General features: G+C 43.8%; 1 protein-coding gene across 4 annotated transcripts in view; it reads right to left on the bottom strand.

Annotated features, from left to right (window-relative positions):
* Positions 1 to 305: 305 nt before the first annotated feature.
* PDE9A (phosphodiesterase 9A) overlaps positions 306 to 26,770 on the bottom strand; it is a 49,561-nt gene continuing 23,096 nt past the window's right edge. For 3 of the 4 annotated variants that reach the window (XM_071566288.1, XM_071566304.1, XM_071566296.1), the window contains 13 exons: positions 25,995 to 26,065; positions 21,871 to 21,955; positions 17,327 to 17,408; positions 14,942 to 15,016; positions 11,840 to 11,926; positions 8,691 to 8,795; positions 7,616 to 7,698; positions 6,594 to 6,750; positions 5,345 to 5,458; positions 4,599 to 4,703; positions 2,956 to 3,084; positions 2,659 to 2,754; positions 306 to 1,262 (listed from right to left, as the gene is read on the bottom strand). In XM_071566288.1, the coding sequence (XP_071422389.1) occupies positions 1,212 to 1,262; positions 2,659 to 2,754; positions 2,956 to 3,084; positions 4,599 to 4,703; positions 5,345 to 5,458; positions 6,594 to 6,750; positions 7,616 to 7,698; positions 8,691 to 8,795; positions 11,840 to 11,926; positions 14,942 to 15,016; positions 17,327 to 17,408; positions 21,871 to 21,955; positions 25,995 to 26,065 (1,240 nt within the window). In that variant the 3' untranslated portion in view covers positions 306 to 1,211. The remainder of the gene's footprint in view (positions 1,263 to 2,658; positions 2,755 to 2,955; positions 3,085 to 4,598; positions 4,704 to 5,344; positions 5,459 to 6,593; positions 6,751 to 7,615; positions 7,699 to 8,690; positions 8,796 to 11,839; positions 11,927 to 14,941; positions 15,017 to 17,326; positions 17,409 to 21,870; positions 21,956 to 25,994; positions 26,066 to 26,770) is intronic. The other variant, XM_071566313.1, reaches the window with a different exon arrangement.

The raw sequence follows: 26,770 nt of genomic DNA on the forward strand, positions 1-26,770 counted from the left end.
TGAAGAGTTGCTGAAATAATACAATTTTTTTTGCAAAACAAGGAGACCAAACATGGGAAACCTGTGGTGCACAGGTGTCAATCACAGAATTTCTGTCTGTCTGTCTGTTCACACGACTGCAACACTGGGCAGAGCTTGACTCCCAACACTTACACAACACTTATGGTGTTGCACTTATGATGTACATATACCTCAAAAATAATTCTAGAGCTTCTCCTCTGAAGGAGAACCATCCCTCCCCTCTCCTGTACAGCCCATCACCTTGTACTCATTATGAAAACATAGGAAACACAAACAGCTCTCACATGAATGCATATGCAAAGAAAACAAGTACAACACCCATTTCTGTAGAAGAATATATTATTTAGCAGATCAGTTTAAAAGTTAAAAAAAAATCTGTACATCTTTGAAGATTTTTCTTGTTGGTTTTTGCATCAACAAGGATAAAAATGTATTTGCACTGTGGTTTTAGCTTTGTGCTCCCTTCTTTGCTCGTGCTGAAGGATCCCATGATGTCCAGCTGTACCAGACCACAAAGCAACCCTGAAAACTCACTAAGGTTTCTTCTGATTTCTTCTAGCGTAGAAAAAAACAAAAACTGCATCCACTTATTCAGGGCTTCTGAATGTACTGTTAACACTATAAAATTCAGGGAATAATGCAGAGAAATGAGTCATTAGGGCCTACTAGGCAAACAAAAATGTATGCCAGGACCCTTGTCAGTACATTAGCATCCATTAAGCTGTGCTGTAATTAGCAGACTGCTGTACACATGTATGGAGTATCTTCACTAAAACAACTTCTTCTTGTGTTTTTGGGTGCCATTGGAGCATTTTCCAGAAAAGGCTCCTTAGCTAAACCCTGGTTTGTCTCTACAGTCTGCAGGCAGTTTGGTCACCAAAAAGACACATCTGCTGGAGGTTTGAGCTGTGCTGCAGCCCGTGCAATGTCCAGTGGGGGATCCTGCTGGGAGGCTGTGCTGGGAATGTTGGAGGATGGGGAACCCTCGGTGTCTGACGGCAGCAGCACCTGTGCCAGGAGGCTGCAGGCTGTGGGTGAGGTGCCCAGGCAGGCAGGACATCCATCCCTGCCACTTCTCCTTCCTCATACAAGGTCCCAGCTGGATTTTGGCGTAGCCACCACATCTGTTTGGCAAATACAGCATTTCTCAAAGCCTCAGGGCTTGTGTTTTGTTCAGAGGCTTTCTCGTCTCATTTTTCGGTGCTGCCAGATGTCAAACTTTCACTTTTCTCTTTCTGTAGCTGAAATGAAGAGCAAAGAGGGATTAGTGCCCCTGACTCACACCGTGCTGCTTTCCACAGCTGCTGCGAGTCACGTGCCCAGCTCTCCACAAGGCATGTGCAACATTTTTTGGGAAGTAGTAGGCAGCAGTTTGGAACATCACAGGCACTGTTTCATCCAAACAGCTCTAGATGTATGTCCTGAGTAAACAGAACTAAGTCTTTCTCATCATCTACTGTACTAGGCTCTCAGATTATTAATTAAATCCTCTTGTTTCAGGGTGTTTCTGGATTCAAGCAGCTCCTATTTTCCTAAGACCTTTTGTGCCAATACACTGTAATTAAAGCTCCATCCGTTTATATAGAAATGCTCTTTTGTCAGCTTTTGCAAACCAGAAATAAAATCTCAGCTCAACTTGAAAGATGAATAATACTCAGGCAGTCATATTTGAGTTCTTTTTCCTCTCTAAACTGAAGAATGCCTAAAAGACTTTGCTCTCCTTTAAAACTTGGTGCCCTCAAAGCATGTGCTCTTTGATTAACCAGCTTTAGTATCTGTGCTCCTGAGGGGCTTTTCCTCCAAAGCACTTGGGAGGAGGTGGGAGCTACACCAGAAAGTTGCTCTTCCACTCATGGATGATCAAGTGAATGAACCTGAACTTCCCACATATCAAACAATATCAGCACAACTAGCACTCCAGGGCACTTCCCAATTTATTTTAATGGCAGAATGGCTGAGCATCCTGTCCACATGATCATTTTTTTCATGTCAAAAAAACCCTACTCTGTGATGCCACTTGGGCAGGTTTTGTTGTAGACCTCAGCAGGGAAAAGTGGCCCTCCCCTGGGCCCTACATGTCAAAATGAGAAATGTTCTGTAAAAGAAGGTCCCCACTGAGCCATAAAATGGCTTCACTGTTTGTGTGTTTAATCCTCCTGGGTGCTGTGCCTGACAGACTAATTCCTCATAAAATTCAAGCACATCCTTGACGGCAGACACGTGACTGGAAGTTCCTTCCCAGAAAAAAACCTCATGCATTGGTGGTGCAATGTCTTGAACTGCCTAACCTCAGGACATTTTGCTGCCTCCACCCAGGCTGAGTCCTTCCCAGGGGAAGGCAGATCCCTCCAGGAAGAGATGTTTGCCAATGTGCTCTCCTCAGGGCATTATCCCTGGGTTTTGTCTCTTGCAAGCAGCTCCCCTTCACATGGTGGTGCCTGGTGAACTCTGCAAGGACGTGTTCTTACTGCTTGTGGCACCCCTCTCTCTCCAGGCAGGTGAAATGGATGTGTTTCTCACGATAATGATCATGCCATGAGCATTCCTACTGTTTGGGAATTAGGCTGCTGTTTAATTATAATGTTTGGCTGTTTCAATCATAATATTTACTATATCAAAGAGATATTTAGCGCTTACCTCTTTCATAGCGTCATCTATCTGTTTTAATTCCTCATAGTGGTCCCTGGATTCCCATAGGGGCTGGAGCATCACCTCCTCCACCTCTGGGAATAGCTGGGTGAAAACAAGAGAAAGAACATCGACATTTCCTTGGTATTCATGAACTTCCTGCATGTTCATTGCATGTGCTAAGAATGGGGTGGAAGGCAGAGTGTGAATGGTACATCCCCATTTCCCTGGCTGACTAAACACCTGATGGAGTAAATGCTGGAGCTCTGCATTCCCCCTTTCTGCTTCTGCCCCTGGATGTCTTACCTTCGTTACTGTTTCAAACATGGGGATGAGGACAAACTTCAGGAAGCCGATCTGTGCCGTGGGCTTGGTCACTTTGTCACGGTCCATGAATGGTGCCACTGGAAGCCCCTCAGATTTTTCTCGGTCGCTCTGGAATGAACCCAAATTGAAAAATATTAATTTTGGCTGGAAGCCTGCGAGGAGAATAAAGTACTGCTGATCACAAGCTAAAGAGCAGTAGCCTTCAGCCACACATCACAGAGGTGTTTGAGGATAGCACAGAATAGCAATGCGCTTCCCTCGGGCCAATGTATCTGCTTTGTTGAGAGCAACATCTGAATAAAGACAATTCTGCTCAATTACTTCTGCTCAGCACTAGCGTGAAAGTGTTCACCTCCAGCCTTACAAACCATCTAGCTCCCTTTGCAAACCCACTGGATGTGGGAGATAAAATATTTCAGAGCATCCAGAAAGGTGGCAATGGCTCTTGTTGCTCTGAAAGAGAAGGAACAGGTCTGTCATTTCCTCACCATTCTCCAGAAAGTGATTATTTTCAGGTATTCAACCAGAAATTACATCTCTTTCTTTACTAATGATTAGAACTAGTTCTGGCTAGCCAGATCAAGAGTAGTTCCACTGAAAGCAAAGGGTTTGCCAAGGTACCTATTTAACCACATAACTCATTGTTCCTATGTGGGTTCTGTGTAAGGAGGTCACGGACTATGTGATCAGAAAGGACATCCTGTAGCAGTTTGTATCTCCCAGTTACTGGATAATTCAGCACATGGTGCCTTTGCTGTGTGGCACAGAAATACTGTCATTTTGAGTAAAAACCGGACATGCAGTGACCTAGAAATGTTTCTGACACACCAAAATGTGTCTCTTGTGAGAAGCCCTCCTTGGCATTCAGCCCATCAAAGTACAGACAAAACAGCCAGGAAAGCTCTGGCATCTGCTCCCGGAGCACTGCAGCTGTGTGTTGGCTGGGATCCCACTGCAGCATGGACATGCTGCTCAGGAGCCCGTGTGCCAGAGGCAGCAAGGGCTGCTCATCCGGGGATCCTTTTGTAAGGCATCTTTTCAGCTGGGCATCCAGTGAGGAACAATGTTTGTGAAGCTTAAAGTCTGACTTTGCACACCTCAGCAAGTCTTCTGCTTTCTTTTTAAGGGAATCTTCACATGCAGTGACAATAAACTAGTTCCTGTGTGGTATTTGATATAATTAACTTGACAACTTTATCTAGCCACCGCTCTTGTCCTTTTGGCTCAAAAATCATGTATCTGTCGAACAACCTTGCAGGCAGCTGCTATGCAGAGAGCAAGCTTCAGCCTCCTGGCATTAGGATTTCTGGGTTGCTTTTGTCTTTCCTCTGAAAATTGCAATCAAATTGCATCCACTTGCTTTCTGAGCAGGTTGTCTTTCTGGCTTCCTTCTCTGACTTTCAGTAATAGAAGGCCTGCCATAGAACCGCAGAATGGTTTGGGTTGTAAAGGACGTTAAGGATCATCTCATTCCAACCCTTGCCTTAGGCAGGGACACTTTCCATCAGAGCAGGCTGCTCAGAGCCAGGGCAGGACTGGGCTGACAGACAGCAGAGCACCTGCAGCTGTGGGATTCAGGAAAAGCAGAAAATTGTGCAATTGCATCTCTCCCTCCTTCTTACCTGCATAAAATACTCCTCTAGTAAACAATCTACCCAGGGCTCTGCTACTTCCATTGGACGGACTTCGTTGGAGATATCGCAGCATTTTATCAGCACCATCTTCAGCTGGAAGAGTACAATACTTTAGTACTGCAGACTTAATACCAGCCCTTTCTCCTCTATCCACAACCCATGTCCTTACAATGCACTGGGAGGCAATGCTTTCAACCACAAAGGACAGGTTTAGGATTAAATCAGAGGTCTTAAATGATTTGAATTCTTTTCCCCTTTCTCAGCTACTGTCTGTAAATCACTTTTCCCCTCTCTGGCTCTGTTTCCCTGTCTGTAGCACTGGGATGTGCCACAGTGGGATGTGCTCTTATCTGCTGCCTGAAGAGATTGAGTCACAAATGACCACTAAATTTTTAGTGAAGTACTCAGAGACAGCTGGGGAGAGATTTCCCTGGAAGTCAAAGACAACTGGACTGGGAAGTAAAGAAGTCTAGAATTTGAACTCTTGTGGATATTTTTGGCCCCATAGTAATGGACAATATGTGACCTGATGGGATTCCAGGATTTCTAAAGCTGGAATAATCTTTTTTATATAGAGTACTTCCTAACTGTAATTATTTCTGGTGGGGCAGAGAATGTAGGAAGGACTTTTTTTTGGAAACTGTGTATTGAATCTTGGTTTTAAACAAACAAATGTTAATCTAAAAGCTTTCACACTGTGCACAGAAAAATAACAATCCACAAAACCTCCTTACACAGGTCATGTGTTCTTCATTTGAGTAATCAAAATTTTCCATTTTTTCCTTGAAAGAGTCCAGTATTTCTGCGTGTCTCGCCATGTCTGTAGCCAGGATTAATGTAATTATCCCCTAGCAAAGAAAATATGTTCACATATTAACTTGACACTCTTTACAAAATCTGCTCTTGTAGAGCTAAGTAGGGTATTTCTTACACAAAAAACACCTCAGATACATTACACTGTTCATACTGAAAGGGGAATTTTCTGACTTGAAACTCTCAAAGAAACTGGAAGAGGGTTGTAAAGAGTTCATGCTGTATGAAGATCATGGTTGGATTGATCTGTAACATTGGTGTGATATTTCAGAGACGCTGAGGTTTTCCCTTTCTGATTGACTAATTGCAGAAAGGCAAACTGTGCAACAGGATGTTGAAAGCCACACTCTGATTGCCAAGATCCACTCTTGGCTCCTTGGAAGGCACTGTGGGTTTTGCTGCTGACTCTTGGTGGCCCAAAGAAGAGAAGAAAATCAGTAGATGTGCATGTCATCCTCTTTGGATTAAGGGCTTTGAAATACTCAGATGCAGCTGATGTGTTAGAAGCTCTGCATCCTCCTGCTAGGCAGAGTTTAGAATGTGAAAATGTGGTTAATTTAAAGTTGTGGGTTTTCATACAAATTGATCCATTTTGGGCCCATGCCAGCTTCCCATGTGCTGGCAGAATCAGTAACTCCAACCAGACCACTATCCAAGCCCTTATATTAGTCTGCTTTCTCATCTGGTGTGTAAGGAACATGTCATGTGGAAATTAACACCGAATTTTGCCCTTCAAGCTAATGGGAATTGTAGCATTGTTCACTGTCTCAGAGCTAATTGTGATGACTCCCAGTCCACCAGAGCCTTTTTTAACAGTACAAGTGCTCTGCTGTTGTAAGTCTTTGCCCATTTTGAAGCCATTAATGCAATGTTCCCTTAAAGCATAAAATTCTGCCATGGGAGCTTAATCCTTCCCCAGTCAGAGCTAATTGGCTCCTTCAATAATATAAATATCTGCCCCCAAAATGTCATTGGCTTTAATAGTCAGGATGTACTCATTATTTCTCAGCAAGACATCCCAGGGAGTGCTGCTGTGGACTTTTTCCAAGAATCCCTCTTGGCTTTTTCAGTCCTGCCCTCTAGGGAGAGCGATTCACTCGCAGGGAAGTCTGTGTGTGTTTGCACCTTCAGGGACAGTTTGTACGGTGCAGATGGGAGCAGAATTCATACCTGTCTTATCTGCTTGAATTGGTCCTGGTCAACATTGGAGAAAATGTTGTATTCTGGCTGGGAAATGATCTGGAAAGCCACGGCACAGTGGTGGTTCTCCAGCGGGGAGATGTCGTTGTAGCGCACGGCGAGCTCGGTCCGTGCGTTTATCTGGTAGCTGATGTGGAGAGAAACAGTGAGGACTCTGCAGACACACACCAGCTGCTCCAAACCTGCTGCTTTCTGGTATTTAGATCCTTTTCAATGCTTATTCAATTAGTTGTGGTTTGGTTTTCAATTGCTAGTACTAGATCAGATTTTTGGAGAAAATAGATATTACTTTAATACCGTCTCGGGCACTAATTACACCACAGGTTGGGTTTTTTTCCTTCTTTAAATTTTACCCAGTCTCTGTGATTTAAAATGACATAGAACAAAACCAGAAGGAACTGTCTGGGCTTTATCCAACCCCCACTAATGTCAAATGGAGAGATTCCCACTGATCCCAGTCAGAATTCAGTTCTGCCCTTATTTAATTAATGGCTACAACTAAATTAAATTCTCCCTCTTTTTCACACAAATATACATGCACACAAAGGTGTCCATGGGGCAGCAGTAATAATTTCCTCAATGATAATAAATAGAATAATATGTACTTCATGATTTATAATTATAAAATAATGTGTAAGCTAAGTTCCCCTTTGCCTTTTAGTGTCTTTATTCCATTATAATAATTTATATCTCTGTTGTCAGCTCTAAGGTATTTTTCTCTTGTTTTCTCAGGAGTTGGGGAAAGTGTTGGAATAGAAATCTGAAAAGCCATTTTCCTTGCAGAGCCAAGGACAGCTGGCAACCCCAACACAGACCTGTGTTTGCCACATGAAACTCTGCCTTGGCCCACATGTGAGTGAACAGCAGGGCCTTGGGGAAAGGTCCCGGCCAGCTCAAGCTGTGAGAAGGAAAACCTGATCTGCCAAAAAGTGCCAACTGGCACTACCTTCCCAATAAATTTCAAGGGAAGAGAAAGCAAGAGGCAGACTTACGTGTTGTTATAGCCTGGATGGTCCAAGTCATGGCATACTGCTGCAGTCATGAGAATCAAAATGTCAATTTGGGAAAACTTCTCCTGTGAAATGCAAAACATTAATGTAGTAGTATAATTTCTGCTTCCCCTATCATCATAAATGAAAATAAATATAAACCTCCCCCCCCTTATTTATTCTTCAGGGAAATGCAAATCTGAACAAAGAGAAATATTTTTCCATAGATGAATTTACTTCAGCCAAGAAAGAGAATTCTGCCTTCCCTTCCAGTAAAAATGACTCAGATTTGCCTTTGTTGCATTGAATTACAGCAGCTCAGAGGAGGCAATTTCCTTGAAACTTGCTATTACTGCAGAGATCATATGAAAGCACTGAGATATTAGTACAGTCTCTTACAAGTCATTTGAGCACCCTGATTAGTTAAGGAAGGGCTGGAAAATGGCTCCGTTTCCATTGTGTTCTGCATTAACTAAAGTTAGGAAAAGAGTGAGAAAAATTAAATGTTGTGTTCCCACAGCTTCTGAGTAGGATGAACTTCCATTAAAGCAAGATTTTGTTCATATTCCTAATGTCAAGAAAATATATTTAACCCAGTAACTGAGATGGTTAACTGGAGAAGAAAAAGGGGGTTATAGTTGAATAAAAGTGGTTTTGTACAGAAATTAAAATATGAACATAGTTTATCCAGACAATGACATTAATTGATGCTTATAGTTTTGGCCAAAGTACAGGTCAAATGTGAATCCTGCATACTGTACACACCAGAGATTATTTGCATTAGCTTATCCAGGTGTAAGCACATATTTGGAGAAAACCTCTTGTAGGAACATTTTGAGTCCCAGATGAAGACCATACCCACAGCCCATAATTCAGTAGGGTCTGGGATCTGATTCCTTGATGTTTCATGCTATCACATTGTCAAAAGAGCTTTGGTGTACAGACTGGGGATATCCAGGAGGTGAACTGAGCTTCCCAGCAGTTTCAGAAAGCTGTGTAGGTGCTTGGGGTGTGGAATGGGATTGCTGAGTAGGCCCCAGGATGGAAATGGGGTGATGCTGTTGGGGTGGGGTCATACCTGGAGGCTGCAGAGTGAGATCATGCTGTACATCATCTGGGTCACGCAGAAGCAGTGCCGGAAATTGTGGAAGGGGTTGTTTCTGTAATTGTCATGAATACAGAGCTGCAGAAAGAGGGAATGAAGCAGTCAGGGACAGCAGAGCTGTCTCCCAGCCTCCCTGGAATCATTGTATATCCTTAGAGCAGTCCCTGTGGAGCCCAGTATTATTTTGTGCTAGGACAGAGTGACAGCACAAGGTCCTCTGGCTCTCTCTGCCTTCCTGGGAGAGAGTGAGAGATTTCTGTATTTCAAGAATTTTTCAGCAGGTAAAGCTCACAGCAAATTCTCTCTCACATCAACAAGCAGTGGATAAACAGCCCAGCACAGCAGTGAGTGCAACTCAGTTTTCAGACAGGACTCTGCACTCTCGTGCTGAATTTGTATTTCAAACCATGCAGTGGCAAAATGGTGACTTTGGGGATAGCAAAGATCTCAGAGCACACCCCCATTCCTCTCTTGCTGACTGCAAACTGCAGCTCTGAAATCTTCTGAAGGCTGAAATGTGGTTGTTATTTCATTTGCAAATGCTCAGAGGTGGCACTATGGGGACGTGTTCCTTGGCAAAGTGAAGATGAGAACACACCTACACCTGTGTGGAGTTCCTATGCCAGGCAGTGTGGGAGAGATTCAGCTGTTATGGGCTCACGGGGCTCATTGTTGTGTGGTTTAACTTTCTATAGATCCAGGCTCTGTGCCCTCATTCCACAGGCAAGATAAAGCCTGTTTTCCCCTGTGTCCTCACTACTGTCAGCCAGGCTGGCTGGGTGAAGCTGGCACAGCTGGGTTAACACATGCCACAGTCATTATTCCAATCCTCTGGACAGCCTTTGGGATCCTGTCCTGCATAAAAAAGACAAGCATTGGCAGCACTGCTGGACCCTGTTGAGTCCTTTGTAGTCTGTATCCTAGAGAGCCCCAATGCACATGATTCAGGTACCGAGCCTGAATAAATGACATGGAGAGAATTCCTCTCCCCTTCTCCAGCTAAATACTGAATTTACTTTAAGAGTTCTCATTCCCTGCCAGGATCAAACTGTTTAATCTGGGATCTGACTTCGGGAAAACCTCAAAGTTCTGGATAAGGTCAAGAGAACGGTGGGGTTTCAATACTTATTAGTATTTGGGGGTTTCATTGCAAATCCTGTTCAGATTATCCCACAGCAAGGGTTTTAGAAACATATTTCATTATTTTCAAATGAATAACTAATGGCACAGGCTCACAGGTGCTGGGCAGTGCCTCACAGCCTCCATATGGACACCATGGCCATGCCCAGGCACTGTAAAACACTGCATGGGTGTGATGTGCACATCCAGCACTGCAGCCCAGAGCATCCCAGGGGACTCCTGACTCAGAGCACTGAAAGGATGGAGTGACTGGGTTGTATTAGTCATCCTTTCCTCCTCTTTCTAGCACATTTCTGTAGCCAGTGGATGTGGGAGCAAGAAAGCAAGTGTAGGCATGAGGTGGCTTTTTCTTATCCACTTAAGTTCAAACTGATGCCCATACTGCGCCTGGGGACGTATCATAGTTGGAAGCAGAGTCCTGGGGGCTTTCTTTTGATCATTTTTCTGTCTGCAAAACTGGTGTTTAAGAAAGGAAATCTTACCCTGTCTCACCTTTGTAGAAAACACACAACAAACTCCTCTTGTTCAGCATGAGGTTCTCTTACACACAAGTGGTAACGAATTACTTGGAGACACAAACTAAAGGGAGCTGCCTGCAGCAATGTGTGTGGGTGGCATGTTGATGTGTGTTGACATATCACCCTGATTCCCCATGTTTTCAGGCTGTGAAACAGGAGGGGGAGATTTTCTGTTTTATCTACACTGTGCCAGCGTTGTTTGTATTTGGTTTCATCCCACCCCTTCTGTTCAGCTGCTTTCTAAGATCAACAACGTCGAGTTTTTCATTTGCCTTCTTTGGGGAGAGATTTCCCATGTCTTGATAACATTTTGGGTCTCCTTTGATGTGGTCATACTATTTCTCCAAGAAGGCTTCACCAGTGCTAGGCATAAGTGTCAGGTGAGCCTTATGCCTTCTGTGGTGACATTTTATCCCTTATTTCAGTCTCTGCTCAGCTTTGTGCCTCTTTGGCTTCATCCTGCAGCAGGACACCAAGAAGGGACAGCCACTGTTGCCTCCTGCTCTTGCTGTACTTCAACATATGATGAACTCAGTGTTTTCTTTTTGTTTTCCCTTCACCTTCTGAATTTGTGGAATTTCTTCAGTCCTTTCTGAGATTCTACATCCATCATGCAAAACTGTGCTCTCTATCCTATGCAAAGTCTCCAGGTACTTAGAAGAGATTAATGAGATGTAAGGTTTCACTACAGGAACTGTATGAAACATCTGTATAATGAACTTCCCACCATGATGTTTTTAATTATTATGTGAATCAATTTGTCAGACAGAGAGGTAAGTTTTAGTAGCAAGAATTCTTCAGGTGTAATTCTTCAGGCTATCTCTGGATGCTTTTTAAACAATGGATAAAATATTTCCTGTTCTACAGTTCTATAGGAACATAATGGTTTTTCTAAAAAAGCAAATATGTTCTTCATCTTTTTAGCAAATGCTTTCTTATGCTCTCCCCTGGACCTGAAAACTTACTGATTTTTAAAATTCCAGTATTTCTTCCTTAGACATCTCACTTTTGGTATGATCTCATCTTTATCACAGCTTGCATCTCTGCAACATTCTGAACATTAAAGACTGAAGCAAAGGAAGTTATTTAGCTTCCCAGCAATTGCTTTTCCCTCCTGACTTGCTCTTTTACTCCCTGTGATTTAGCACATCTAATGATTGTTGGCCTTTTTCTGGACAACTTGTCTTGCTTCCATTTACAACAGGTATTAAGAGCATTCAGCAGAAATTAACTGCTGTCAGTAAATGAAAACTCAGCCAACAAATTCAAAACAGTTAAAAAAAAAGAGTAATCAGTAACCACAAGAATGCAAACATTTTCTGAAGTACTTAAATTTCCAGAATTTGTATAGACTGACTGCTTTCAGTGAGATTACTCATGTGAGCCAAGTTAATTCCATGGCTAAGTGTCTCATTTATTGACTTTTGAATGTGAAAAATTGCACCTATAATTTGAAATACTTACCAACCACCTCTTTAATGTGATAGGATTGATGTTGAAGTCTTTTACCAGCCCCAGATCATGGTACATATGTTCCAAACAGCTCAGCATCTGCAGCCAGGAACAGACAGGTTATGGGCTTGGTGAATATCCCTTTACGATACACTGCAAACTGAATTTCCTCCTTGCAAGCAACAAATAATTGCAGAGCCCTCTAGTTAGGATGAAAGAAAGATGTTCAAAGATTTCATGATTAAAGGCAGTGCATGAGGGGAGGCAGAGAGGGTCTGAAAGCTTTTTGAAGCAGACATATTGCTGTTGGCTCCGTAGGTTTTGTGCAGGGCTTTGACTCACACCAGCACTCGTTAGTAATTTAGCAATTCCTGCTCAGAAAAAAGCATTACCATTTTTCTAACTCAGCTGGGATATGTTCTAACACTCAGTGAAATCAGTGGGAGCTTTTTCACTGACTCCAAAGGCCCTGGCTATACAGAAATGGATGAGGCTCCAGCTGCACAGAAAATGACAGCAGAAAATAAGAGATCCTTAAAGAAACATTTATTCTGGGCATGTGTCGATACCATCTTTCATTATGGCTTCTTGTGAGTTCCCAACACCACTATCTTAGCTCAGATATCTTGTTTAACAAAAGATCTCCCATTATGACCCCACAAAATTGCAGCAGGTTTGTGACCATCCCCTCCTGTAGACTGTAAATGTGAATCCCAATAGATGAAATGCAAAGGCAAGAAGCTCTTTTGAGACAACATCAGCTCTGCAGTAGAAAAGGGGAGGCAGGTAATTTAGCACCACCACTCCTGTTTAATCATCTGGGCTTGAATGTATTGGAAAAGAAGATATTGATAATCCCAAGAGTTTGGGTGTTGAACAGCAGCCACCAGTCAGAAATGAACAGGCTTCCAGGAGCTCAGGAGTTTATGTATCTGTATTCCCTTTTCTGAAGGCCAAATCTGCAGGGAATGAAATGCAGCCATTGTATTAGAAAATGCAGCAAAGCACTGCAAAGTGATCCAGGAGTTTCAACATGAGCATAATGTCACAGATACAGCCTTGGAGACATTTTGAGTTAGTCTTCTGTTACTTAGGCTCTTAAAACCTCACCCGAAAAATTATTTAATCTAATAAAACTTTATATTTATCCAGGGAATAGACATTCAGTACAAAGTGGGCTGATTTTGAATCATCTAACAGGAAGAGACTTTTCTGCAAGACCTGAGGGACAATGTCACGAGCTGAATTTTGCTCCGATCACATGGGCAGCATTTTGCTGAAGGCCCCCTTGTTTTGGTCCTAGGCCCTGAGGTAGAACATACGTTTTGCAATAGTTTCATGAAAGACTTTTCAAGACAATAAACTTGATCCAGAAGGGCTGAATTGCCCTCAGAAATACCTGTCTCCCCCCAGCTGTTGCCAAGAAGGCTTTGGGTAATGACAAGGTGACTCTCAGTCCCAGAATTACTGCCCTTGAATACATGAGAATCTCAATTTTCATTTTTAGCTTTTTTTGGTCAACAGCACAAGCTTGAATATGGGACTTTTTTAAGGCTTGAAAGTGAAAGAGAGCACAGGTTTTTGCTGCATAGTTCTGTTTACTGAGATACTACAGTGCACATTATTCATTTGCTTACAGATGATTATGGTTTATGACCTGCCTGTCCCACACTGAGCACGTGGGCAAATGCTGATTGCTAAACAAGCTCTGACAGAATTAAAATATTCTCTGTAAACATAAACCAGAGCTAAAAGGGTGAGATAAACCCATATGGTGCTCAGCTCAATAGAGCTTGTGTGGAATCTTATTTTTGAGCAGCACTCCTCCTTGCAGGGCATGTCTCATCTCCACATCCTCTTATTTGCCTCGTTCATGCCTCCACATAGTGTTTCCTACTACTCTGAATGAGTTACTGTGCTAAAATACTATTCCTCGGCACACAAGAATCCGTGGATAATGGTTTTTGTCTCTCCTTATTCTTTCTTAATAGAAAAACGAGCCAACAGTATTATGGTCCACCTGTTAGATCATAATTCCTTCCTCCTGCAAAGAACTGACAGGCATTTAAAAGTTGGAGGCAAGACAGATGTCTGTCCATGGTACAGAGAAAAGGAGGTGGAGAGGGAGCAGTAGCTGCAGAGCCCCTCTAACCACACGAGGGAAGCTCTGCCAGCCTCTGCAAATGCAGGATGCACCCAAAGCCACCAGAGTCCTTATCCTGCTCTACCAGACACAGAAATAGCCTGAAGGCAATAGGCTGTTCCTGTAGATGCAGTATGGGGTGATTTTTCCTTGTCATGTTTATCTACAGGTGCTGAGTCAGAGTGAGTCTTCTACGCACAACATCTGATTGAGAGGGTAATTAAGGAGATTGCTGCTGGGAGTGCTGCTAGAACTACCCAAGCCTTCCCTTGGGAAAAACCCAGCACTAAATCCCTAGCCTAGTCCTGCCCTCCCTTAAATCTTTCCCAAGTGAGATTTACTAGTATTTCCTGAACGTGATTTTACATTGTATTCTAAGCTGTCCATTTTTAATATCCTTCTCCTTCATGTTTCTACAGAGGTTTACACAGAACCTTCTGCAATACAAGTGATGAACCATGAATAATACTAGTAGCAGTAAGAAAAATAAGAAAATGAAGCAAAAAGAAACTACTAATTGGCTGTGCATTCAGCTTTGCAACCTCTTCAGAACACACTGCAGAAAAACCCTTGGCTGGAGAGGTGTGAATCAATGCCTGAACCTCTGCCTGCTGCGTTATTGATTCGAGTGGAGCTATTGATGATGTGCTTAAGCACACACTTTGCTAGGGATTGATTTGTTCAGATAAAATGGTATGGGAGAACTCATGTGGCAGTAATGATAGTGCACCAGTTGTGGGACATCACTAGGAAGGGATTAAATTAAAAACAAAGAGGAATCAGGATATGATAATCAGTATAATCTACTTGTCATCTGTTAGGAAAAAGTACTGTACGTATTTTGAGTGATATGAAAATAAAAGAAGTATAGACAGTAAGAAGCAGCAAAGGGGGAAACCACTGCAGACCATCTCTCATCTGGCCTTGCTGATTCTCAGAAAGTGATAAGCTCACTGACATGCCATCCCTACCTCGTTGGGCTCCCACAGCCAGACGTCAAAGGTTGGTTTCCGAAGTGCTTCAATGGTCTCCTGGGACAGCATGTACTGCAGACAGAAAGGCAGACAGTGTAAGTAGGGCTGTCCCAGGCATGGGACCTGCTGTTGGCATGTCCTTGAGACTCACAGAGCTCCATTCATGAGGGGTTTAGCCCATATTCACAAGCATCTCTGCCAACTGATCATCTCTGCCCTCTTCCCACCCAACCCTCCTCACCCCTCCCACCAGCTGCTCATGGTCACACTGGGGTGTCCACACCCCAAGACAGCTTTCTGGCAGGCTGGTCATCAGGGGGGATCCTTGTGGAGCAGGGAGCTGCAGGGTTTGGGAAAACCAGGAGGAGAGCAGGGCTGTTATGGACAGGGAAGTGGGTAAATGCAGCATGGTGAAGTAAAAGGCACAAATCCATCACTGTCTGCACTGGTTCTGCTGCCTGCAAAGCATCACCAAGCACTCGATGCAGCCAGTTATGGCTGGATAGTGTGAAGTGTCTCTGCTTACAATGTTAAATTAGCTGGTGGGGATGATATTTTTATTTTCAGATGATTTATGCTCTCGTTTTTAGTGTTTTTTCAAGAACACCCACAGTTTCAAATTGGTTGTCAGCTTGCAAGATCCAAGTGATTTTTTATCATTATGCTCAGAAGCTTAAAACAAAATCAAGCCCATTCACCAGTTACAATTGTATACAAAATGAAAAAAGGAATATGGAGAGTTAACAGACCAGGGAGGATCAGGACTCTACAATTCATCTTTTCAAGTCTGTATTCATCAGTCTTTCTTGGACTCAAAAACCTTGTAGCTTTGATTGTCCCATTTACTACAGCTGCCTTTAGTTTGGGATTACTGCCCTGAGCAGGGAATGACATTTTCTGAGCCATTAAATTTTTTGATACTTAATCCAAGGAGAAACAACATTGAGGATTAATTTTCCTTCTTGAGAAGGCAAGTTTAGCATTTGCCTATATAATGTACATTTAGTATGACGTTCTGCAAGAAAACTGCAGTACAGATTTGTTGCTGTGTACAAGACATAACAGCTTTACAATGACATCTTCTTTCAGTGTACTTTGCTTCCCAGCCTCACTGACATGGGACAAATCCAGCACCTGACCCAGCAATGACATTGCACAGATCCAGAAAATGACAACTGATAAAAAATTTCACACATCTCTCAAACAGAACCCAAACTTCTAAACCCAAAACTCCTGTGAGTTTTGGTCTAGGAATAATACAGAATAGACACTACCAGTTTACTCTGCAGTTGATCAGTGCAGGTCTTTGTAGCATTTGTTGTTAATTCAAGATCCTAATACCACAACAGTACATCAGAGTTTGATCTGACATATATACCTATCAAGGGAAAAAATCCAATACATTTTGTGAATTCGTGCGTTAGTGTCAGGAGCACAAATCTCTCAGGAAAAGGTTAATTTAAAGAAATATAAGTCCCATGGTGTCTGCTTTAGAGAGCTGGAGGTCACTTTTGCTAGACTGAGCAGAATAAACAGCAGAATTTACAACTCATTGCTCTGTAAGGCTCTGAAGGCGAATATGCAAGGATTCATGTCCATGTCATACACCTGCACCACACAGGACCATGAGGATCTCAGAGTGGCCAAGCCAGCTTTGATGTGTGCCAGCAGATGCCCACAGTTCAGCCTATGGTTTGCACATGTGTGAGCTGGGCACTGAGCAGACACAACCTGGCAGCTTTCAATAATTCCTGTGGGCAAAGACTGCTGGTGCTAGGACCAAAAATCCTGTGTTCTTCATGGTTTCAGCCTCATTCATCACTGTGGATTTGTACCTGTACTTGCCCAGGAGACATTTTTCTTCCAGTATTACTGTTTTCTCTAGCAAATCACTAACTCATTTTCACAGGGACAATGAATCATTCTGGAGAGAATCCAATGTCGCATTTTCTCTTTTTTCCCTAGGTGAAGCATCTCCATAAATTACTTTTTAAATTAAAAAATAATCCATTAGGAGAAAACAGGCAGCAGCACCACTTTCAATTAGACTATGACATTATAGGGTATTTTTGATTGTTGCTATGAACATGGAGAATAAACAAATATAACTAGACAAAAGAGCGTTAAATGTTGACAAATGCAAAATGTTCATTAACATTTCAAACACTAATGAGCTTTCAAGTATTAGAGACTACTGAGGATTGAACTCTAAGTTACTGCAGGCAATGACAGTCTTTCCATTGGCTTGCAGGGGGTTTGGACCAGGGCTTGGATTTAGAAAACCAGGAGGTAATGGCTAGGGAGTCATGCATTGTAAAGGAGAGCTTGTCAGGATGGGAACAGTGTGGTTGGATTTTGGGAAGAGCAAGCATTGAGTGGTACCTTTGGGTAGGATGGTACATCCCGCCGCAGAGCCGGTCTCTTGTTTTCCTCCAAAAAGCTGTACTTGCAGGGACAGTTGGTCCTGAAATGAAATATTCTTATCTTAGCATTGTGGGAACAGAACCACAGTGCCTTGAAAAATGCTTGAAGTACTCTTGTCTCTCAGTAGACATTGCTCAGAGAATTATCCCCTCCCCAGCCTCTCTCTTTCTAATGTGATGTTGCTCAAATGCTTTCAAAGTGTGATCCTCTTTAGGATTTTCTCCCCTTGTGCAACACCCCTGTTGCCCCTTCTCCATCTATTGGCATTCAAGTGAGGAGCATCTGTCTTCAGGCGTGTATCCATGGATACTCAATCACTTCTGTTTAAACCAAGTAACTTTCCTTTCAGTGCTGGCCATGGCAGGCATCCTTCTCCATGCTGGCAGAGCCCTGCCAGGGACCACACTGGGGTGGACACTGGCACACCTGTGCTTGTTTACTAGTGTGGGCACCCACTGAGCCTTATTGCAACCCAGCTCCAGGACTTCTAAAAGCTTGGGTAAGACCATCCATTTTGATGGAATGACCATCTTGCCTTCTGCCCTACAGTGAGGCACAGACTTGGCAGACAGATCTGCTTGGCTCCCCAGTCCTGGAGGAAGGGAGTCACTGCCAGATATATAGGTAATTAACACTTGCCTGGTTATTAACACCAGCACCCACTGCCAGTTATCCATTCTTCCTTCCTCTGCGTATTGAAAAGCCATGCTGATGCTGACCCATCTGAGCAGAGGATCAAGAGAAAACATCACTCTCTACAACTCCCTGAAAGGAGGTTGTAGCCAGGTGGAGATCAGCCTCTTCTCCCAGGTAACAAGTGACAGGACGAGAGGAACGGCCTCAAGCTTTGCCAGGGGAGGCTCAGGTTGGAAATTAGGAAGAATTTCTTCACTGAAAGGGTTGTGAAGCATTGGAAGAAGCTGCTCAGGTTGGTGGTAGAGCCACCATCCCTAGGAATGACTGGATGTGTCACTCAGAGCTCTGCTCTAGTTGACAAAGTAGTGATTGGTCAAAGATTGGACTTGATGATCTTGGGGATCTTTTCCAACCCAAATGATTCCGTGATTCTGTAACTGGTGGTGGGAGGTGCCCACCAGCCTTACATCCTTTGAGAACACTGAGGTGCTGCACTGCAGTGGGAGAGCAGTTTCTTGTTATACAGCCACAGAGGCACAAGAACACTGAGAGTTCTGTGGTACCACCCATGACAATCACAGTACTTTTAATTCAACACGTATTTCCCAGGTGGCTGTTCACATGGGCTTTATTAACTCTCATGAGGCTGATCTACTTGGATTTTGCATTTATAGAAACATCTTTGGGCTGGAAGAGACCTTAGAGATCATGTAATCCCAAATCCCCTGCCATGGGCAAGAATGTCATTTACTAGATCAAGTTGTTCAGGACCCACCCAACCTGGCCTCAGACAATTCTAGAGGTCTATCCCTGTAGGTCTAGCATTTGGATTATCCTTTCTCATTTTTCAAGCCTCCTGCCAAAGGAAGCAAAAAGAAACCCTCCAAAAGAAGCCAAGCAAAGCATTCCACTAACTTTATTTGCCCCTTTTTTGACTATTTCATGTATTCTGTATTGCACCTCTTTTTAGTGCTTCTCCCTTGGGAATTGGTCCAGGTATTTTTTCTCCTCTTAATATTGATGTCTACTATCATTTTGGGTGACAGCATCTGAATTCTGTGAAAGTTTAATCATCTTACAGTTCATGGTGGTCAGCTGATTTCAACCAGCTGCCTTTTCCTGCCCTGGTTAAGAAGATTCTCAGTTGGGGAAAAGCTGCCTTAATAATTTCTAAAGCTGTTTCCTCAAAACTCCACTGTGTGGGGTATTAGTAGGATAAAAATAGTGAAATTGGGGCATTCCTTGCCCTAATCGGAGCTGAGTGCCAGGGTTAGCTGAGGGTCAGCCAACTATTTCTAATTCCCAGCTGTAGTGAGATATTGAATCCTTCATCCCAGCACACTGGGGAACACACCAGAGCCAGGATCCATCAGACCTTTACAAATGTAAAACTGTATCTGCAAATGATCGTGATTTTAAATGACACTATAATGCTATTAACATCTGCCAGTGCTGAGTGCAAAAGGCAGACAAGCAAAAAAAGAAAGCAATTTGAGGGGATGCAAATGGGGCTGCTTTGCTCTTCTGAAGAGGAGAGATGCACAATTCACTGTGCTCAATGACTTTTATAAACCTGGCTGTTCAACCTTGCTATCATTTGGTAATATAACAGCAAATGTAAGTAAATATAGCTAAATACAGGCAAACATAGAAGAATACAGCTCTGTCCACTGTGATGTTATTGAAAGGATATATGCACTCACACATCTTTATACACATTAATTAAATTTAGATGTGATCCCTAATTGCACCTGCAATGCATTCTCCAGCAAATGACACAGCACAGGGGATGACAAGTCTAAGTAGGAGTAAATACACTTCCACTCACCCTGGGATGCTTCTGATCCCCCACTTATCTCATGGAAACAAGTGAGAGCTTGCTCAGCTGTGAAGCATCCCTAGGCTGGGGTCACTGCAGGCTGGTGCCATGGCTCCTGTGGAGCTGTGGTGGCTTGGGAATAGAGATCCACAGCTCATTCCTCAGTAGATGGGATCCCTCTTAATGGTCCATAACCAAAAATTATCCTCTCAGACTTGTAGCAAGGAGCTAAGTGGTAGCCACTGTAACTATCTACATCCTGCTGCTGCTTTGAGACCCAAACCCTTAGGGTACAGATAATCATGGACAGAATTTTGGCCAAGGAGGAGAACCTTCTGTGCAGCTGGGAGGAGGAAGACCCAGCTCCAGGTAATGAAGAAGAGCTATGACAGGCAGCTGCCACACAATGATGTGACACAAAGTGATGCTGAGCAGAGCAAGTTTGGCTCCTGCTTCAGCAAGAGCAGCTGTGCAGTGTGAGCTCAGAGCAAGACAGGGCAAGTGTCTGTGCCCAGAACGACCTGCTGATGAGCTCCACACCCATTTTTACCACAGCTCTCCAGCTCACACCCCACGCTGGTCTCTGGCTTTTGGCTCCTGTCATATCTCACTATGAGCCCTCAGTGAAGATTACACCCCAGCTGGAGCCACCTGCACTGGGCACACGTAGCACTCCCCATCCTGGCTTTTCTTGTTACAGGTTACAGATAAACAATCCAACAAAACATAGTTTGCAAGGTGACAAGACCTGCAGCAGGAATGAGTCATAGGTGCTGGGAGTCTCCTACTTCCTCATGTGTGTGTTGGCAACTGAATGAACATGAAGTTTGCTGTAACTTCTGGTTTTGGTCTTTAATTCCCTATCCAGCTGTGCATCACTGTGCTCACAAGTGCAGCTCTCCCAGCTCCCTACAGCAGTTGAAGGAAAGACAAATGGACACACACATTATTCACATGACTCCCAGCACAAAGCAGTGCACATGTTTTTGCATCTGCTGCCAACCTGAGCTCTGGGTTTTCTGATGAGATTTCCTCACATACCTCAACAAGATATGGTGCAAGACACAGGGCACTGCAATCCCTCTAACTGGTGTAAATGTGGGGCATATCTGAGGTTAATGATGCTACTCTGCATTTATGCTAATGTGACAGCTGAATTTGGCCTTAGACTTAATGGGAATGTATTAACATTGTGCTTCCTGACAGACCTGGGTAACAACATTTATAAAAGGGAGTGATTATAAAGCCTGAATCTCTTAGCAAATCTCCCATTGCCCTCAATAGGAAATAGTTTTGATTAGAGGTCAGAGAATTTGACCCCCAATGAAGAAAATGAGAGAGGCTGTCAAGGCAGGATTGTTATATTGGCTGAGAAAAATCCCCTTCAGCTACATTTTGAGTAACATGGTGTATTACTCTTCAGCAACCTTCCCAGACGTATTCCTAATCTCACAGTGATGATTTGCTTGCCCTAGTGGGATATTTCAGTGACACAGGGGGCACTTTCCAGCTGACATCTCGTACTGTACCAAATGCAATTTTTTCTGCTGGTGTTTTAATTACAGTGAAACTATGATCCACAGGCACAGCAAGCCCTTGAATTAGAAAGTAAATTTGCAATTTCTGGCTGAATTTGAAATGGAAGATTAATGATAGTATGAGGTCATAATTAGAAGAGCTGCTACATATTTATTTGGTATTTTCCCAGAATATACTGGAGCTGAATTCAGTCTTAGCTGGTTCCCAACCAAACACTGCACTGTGCAGAAGTTCTTTTCCCATTCCCTCTTCCCAGTAAAACTGGATGAATAATTCCCATTCTGCATGGTGTAAAATAACTGTTGCAAGACTTTTCTCTCTATTCCCATGGCCCAAGATAATTTAACTGATCATCAAATGTTAAATTAAAGCCACTGTCCATAATGGTTATTGGTTTCCTTTCTCTTTTACTTCTAAGCCCAGAAGGTAACTCAATTCTGTGGAAATGTTGCATTAGGGTTTGAAACCAGATACTTATTTCTGTGGTCAGGTCCAAAGCAGAACTTACCTGCTGCTTCTTGCTGCCATTTCCTCCCTCATCTTTTTAATGTCACGCTTGCATTTCTCAATCTCCACCACTTTCAAGCCTTCCACTGTCAACAAAGGAAAACAACAGGGGTGTTACCATGGCAAAACTCCTTTCAAAGAGCTTTAACAGTGGGGTTATCCAGTGAGCCAGCAAGCCCTTAGAGCCTGCCTTGGTTCTCACACAGGCAGGTGCTGCCAAAGCGCTATATTTTGGAAACCCACAGGAATTCTCTGCTGCCAATTTAGTTAATAGCCACAGTATTTTAATTCACAGAATGGCTACAGCGTCCAAGCTTTTCCACCATTGTTAGCAGCAGTCAGCTGTTCTGGTGCCTTCACTTCTCTGCTGTGGAACACGAATCAAAGGAAATCCTGAGCAAAAAAACCTCTCCTGCGATGGGATGATAAGCACAAGGCAAACACGTCTCGATAGGATTAGAATTCCCATTAAGATAAAAGGTTTTAATTTGAAAGTTCATGCAGAGCATTAAGGAGCTCTGAGCAGCATTGCTGGATACAGAAAAAACAAAGTGAGAATGCATAAGGGAGAGAAAAATGTTGAAAAGCTTTGCTCTAACGATTGATTTAAATTTTTTTAGGTATTGAAAGCCTCTCACTTCTTTTTGCCGATCAATTTTGTAATCAAAGGTTATTTCTGCATGAGGCACAAAAATCCTATACTTCCCTTCAGTATGTAATTGTGAGAGCCACAAGGCACAAAGTTTGATTGCCTGTTTATGCAGCACACGCTTTATTCCTCGTAGCCACGAGAACCCAGTGCTGTGCATGAGAATATTCTCCCTTTTCTTTCCCCCTCGTTTGAGTACCATTGTGCTCAAGGACATAACACGGCACCATTTATTACGTGTATGTCATTCATAGGCAATCATTTCACAGCTCATTTGTTTACTGGACTCATTGTTTGTGTGGACAAGTTGTGATTCAGGGAACTCCGGGGAATGTGCAATCGGACAATCAGCATTCAGCAACTTTCTTAGAAAATCACAGTCTGGATCACACTTATCTGGAGAGCATCATCTAAGTGATAAAAACCTGCCTTGAAGGGCAAAACTGTAGATAAGCAGAGACCTGTTTTGTTTTCTTTATGCCAGTAACAACAAAGATTGCTGTTGGAACTGGGAAAGGGGAAAGAGCTGTGCAGGAACTAAGCCCAAAATACTAGGAGAGAAAAGGGAAAAGGGGTTTGATTTATTCTTTTTTACAGAAATACCCTCTGTTTAAAACTCCCACAAACAAATTGATATTTTTTGTCTATCATCGTTACAAGCAATTTCTTTGGGTGATCCTAATGTAATGACACAGGTAAACTGCTGTCCTGCTTACTCAAGATCTTCATTCTGGATACCTGTCTGCACTTTTTGGGGTACTTTGTTCAACTGCTGGTGATCAGCTGCAGCTGACTTGCAGCCCCTTGCTGTTGTGTACCACCTTAGCTCATTAACCCAAGAGAAATCTGTGGGTATGCCATTTGCCAAGCTGCCTGAATGGTGGCTGGTGCCTATTTGAAGCAGTGGGAGCAAAGCAGAGTTCTCAGAGTGACAGGGAAGCGGGGCAGGCAGCTTCAGGGAAAAGAGGAGTTCTGGTGCAAAATGGCAGCCTTGAGCATTTTTTCATATTGCGTCTCCTTAGTTTTCAGCCCTAACCTCTCCAGGGGAGCAGAGAATTTACATAATTATTTTCTTAAGGTAGATGTGAGTTGCTTACAAATGGTAAAGGGTTTTTGCCAGCTTCCTTATTCATGTGTGGGCTGCTGTGCAAACACTGGAGCAGAGTAAGTCAAGCCACAAGACAAAGTACTCCCAGCGCTTGCTCTGCATGGACTCACTTTCCAAGGGGAAGTGAGAAGCTTTAGCTGGGATTTAAAATTCAGTTAAGGAATTTGGCTTCTTAAAAACACATCTCTGATGCAGTCTCTAGACAGGAATGGGAAAGAAGCTGAGAACATTTAATGCGAGGTGCAGATGTAGCACTGTCATGAGCACTTATCCCCACACACACATCCCCTCTGGGGGAGAGATCCTGGAGATTACATGTGAGAGTGGTGGAAAAGGGATCTCTGAAGGAGGCGGGAAAAGGCAAAATAAAAGCACAATTCTTTTCACATTTGACTTGCAAATGATAAATGGCCTTGTCATGTGCACTGATTAGGGAGCCATTATATTATTCTGCAGCAAGGAATACCTCCTGAAAAGACCCTGTGCTGCCTGAAGAAATCCTTGGGCTGAATCCAGCAATGAAACACGGCTCTTAAAGCAACCTCTGGGAGCCCAGCTCAAGCAGGGAGGTTGGACACTCCCCTTCTCCCACAGTTTTGCTTTTTAAATATGAAAGCCAGGGTTTCTTTCAGAATGTTTCAGATGTAGCTCTGTTGCAAACTCTGAAAGTCCAATTTTGAGCAGATGGGTGCACTTGTAGACAGGTCAGAGCTCCTTCCCACGGCTGAGGCTGCTGGAGCTGGGACTGGGAGCGCTCAGGCAGAATGGCAGCAGGATGGTACATCAGCTGCTAATTCCATCAGCAGTGGGACTCCCTGAGAGAGAGAATCCTCATTTGGGGACCAGGGAATTCAGTTCACCTGCATGGCACGGCACTGCCTCCCCTAAACCAGCAATGAATTGCTGGGGTGTGCAAGTGCACAACTCTTTCCCACTGGCAGTGACATGAAGTCCTTCATTGTCTCCTTCCAATGCTCTGGGCTGGCAGTGCTGAAAGGCAGTGTGTGTGTCAGGGATCCCAGGGGATCAGCAGGGGCAGAAAGCAGCCCCTAGCTGGCTGGGATAGCTGCTTCCCAGGACTGCCAAGGGGATAGAAATACTCACAGGAATGTTTGCCCTATTTGCTCTAGTCTGTGGCATTTAGCCCTGAGGACTGGAGTAGGTCAGAAGTTTCACTGAAAATGCAGAGTGACTGAACTAATTTTTCCCCCCCTTCCCACTAGTTTTAGACAAAAGAATAAATCAGTGGAGCCCTGGGAAAAACAGCATCCAAACAGACAGGGAGGAATTCCTACTCAGGCTCCTTGCTGAGTGTCAGCACACTGCAGGTTGCCTCTTCCATGGACATCCCACAGCACCAGGAGCCTGAGGCTGTGGTGGCTACAAGGAGAGGTTCCCCTGCAGCTGCTCGTTGAAGAAGGACAATTTTTTCCCTCCCTGCTGACAAAGGCATCAGTCTCACTGAGCAGCTGCAGGGTCAAGGTAGCTTCTGGTCAGGGGAAGTTTCAGGAAAACAACTTCTTCTATGAACCAGAAACTTTTTTTTCCTCTTTTCCCAGCCAGCTCTAGTGGGAAAGTGCTTTCTGCAGCTGTAGTGCTGGGAAGGCTCTGCCCACTCCTGACTTCAGTGCTCTGCATCTGCAAGGATGTGGCCTTTGGAGCTGAAATGGTGTTGGGTGACAGTGCCTTATTCATCCCCCTTCCCTGCCTCTCTGGGACCTCTTTTCTGTGTAATACACTGAAAACAACTCAGATGCTGCACAGGGGGGAGCAAAACAACCAAAAAAACAGAAAAGGAGCTCGTAGACCAAGTGAACTTAACTTGGTTGTGGCACAGAAACAATATGGTCATGTTGTGATGCAAGTATCCCACTGACTGCAGAACAAGGGCAGTGGAGTTACCCCCTGGAATTACAGACCCATGGCCCCAGTGAGCACTTTAAGGGGTCAGGATTAAGGTGCAGAGGGATGGGGGGGTCACTGCTGGGTGCAGGGAGGTGACAGAAATCTGGGGCATGGGGGACATGGGAGGACAGACCAAGGGCTGGGAGGTGGAGGATGGGGAGGTGGGCAGTGGAGATATTCTACCACAGGGACATGGGAACAGCAGAACGTGGCCCTGGACTCAAAGCTCAGTGCAGGACTCAGGAGAGCCTCAAAGAGGAGGTTGGGAGGCAACACCAGCCATCCCACCCTGGCCTCACCATGGGCTCCCACCATCCCCACATCTCACCCCATGCTGGCCTGTGGTGTTTTGGGCTCAAGGCTGGCCAGGTTATGAGGGATTAGGAAAACAGAGGGGGCTGTGATTAGAGGGGGGGTTCCAAGGCAGAGGTTCCCACTGCAATAGGAATAAAGGGACACTCACATTCCACCTTTTTCTCCAGCATTGCCAAGTGATTAGCTACTTCGGTTTGCAGCTCATTGATTTTAAAAACCCTGAAAAGAAAACCCTCATGTATTAATGTTATACATTTAGTGCTGTACCTACTCTAGGTACTAAAGGACTCTGGCTAGAAATGCCTATATTTTTCAGAGGATGGATCTGCCCAAGTGTGGTTGCCATAAGGAAAAGCAAATTTTCCATGGAAAGGCTAACATTTGGGTTGAAAATACACCCGGGTTTAATTTTCAGAAAAATTAATACCAAATGATTTTTTTATGATCCTGGGAATGTACTGTGGCTCTGCAACACTTCATCACCCCCTCTCCTGGCAGGGACTTGCCATTGTTCTCCCCAAGGGAAGCAAAGTTAAATTGATAATGCTGCATCTCACAGCAGCGTCCTGGTGTCTGCACACTCTGAAGCCCTTCTCCTCCTCCTTTTGAGTTACACTGGTGATCTGCTGAGCTGTGGTGGGATTGATCTGTCTTATTGAAACCAGCTGGAATAGAATCCAGCTCTCAGAGGAGAGACATTTTTGGGTGATAAAGGGGAAAATGAAACAAATCAGATGATTTGACTGTTCAGCAAAGTATTTCTTTTGCTTCCTAAGAGGGAGGGAACACAAGAATATTTATTCTTATTGTTTCATCTTCTTTTTAGATCAAAGATAATCACCAAAATCGCTTTTGGTTTAAGCTACTGTATTGCTGTCAGCAGGAAATAATATGTGTTCCAGACCTAAATTTGGCAGGCAGAGT

The sequence above is a fragment of the Pithys albifrons genome, chromosome 1 (assembly GCF_047495875.1).
Source record: "Pithys albifrons albifrons isolate INPA30051 chromosome 1, PitAlb_v1, whole genome shotgun sequence".
Lineage (NCBI taxonomy): Eukaryota > Metazoa > Chordata > Aves > Passeriformes > Thamnophilidae > Pithys > Pithys albifrons.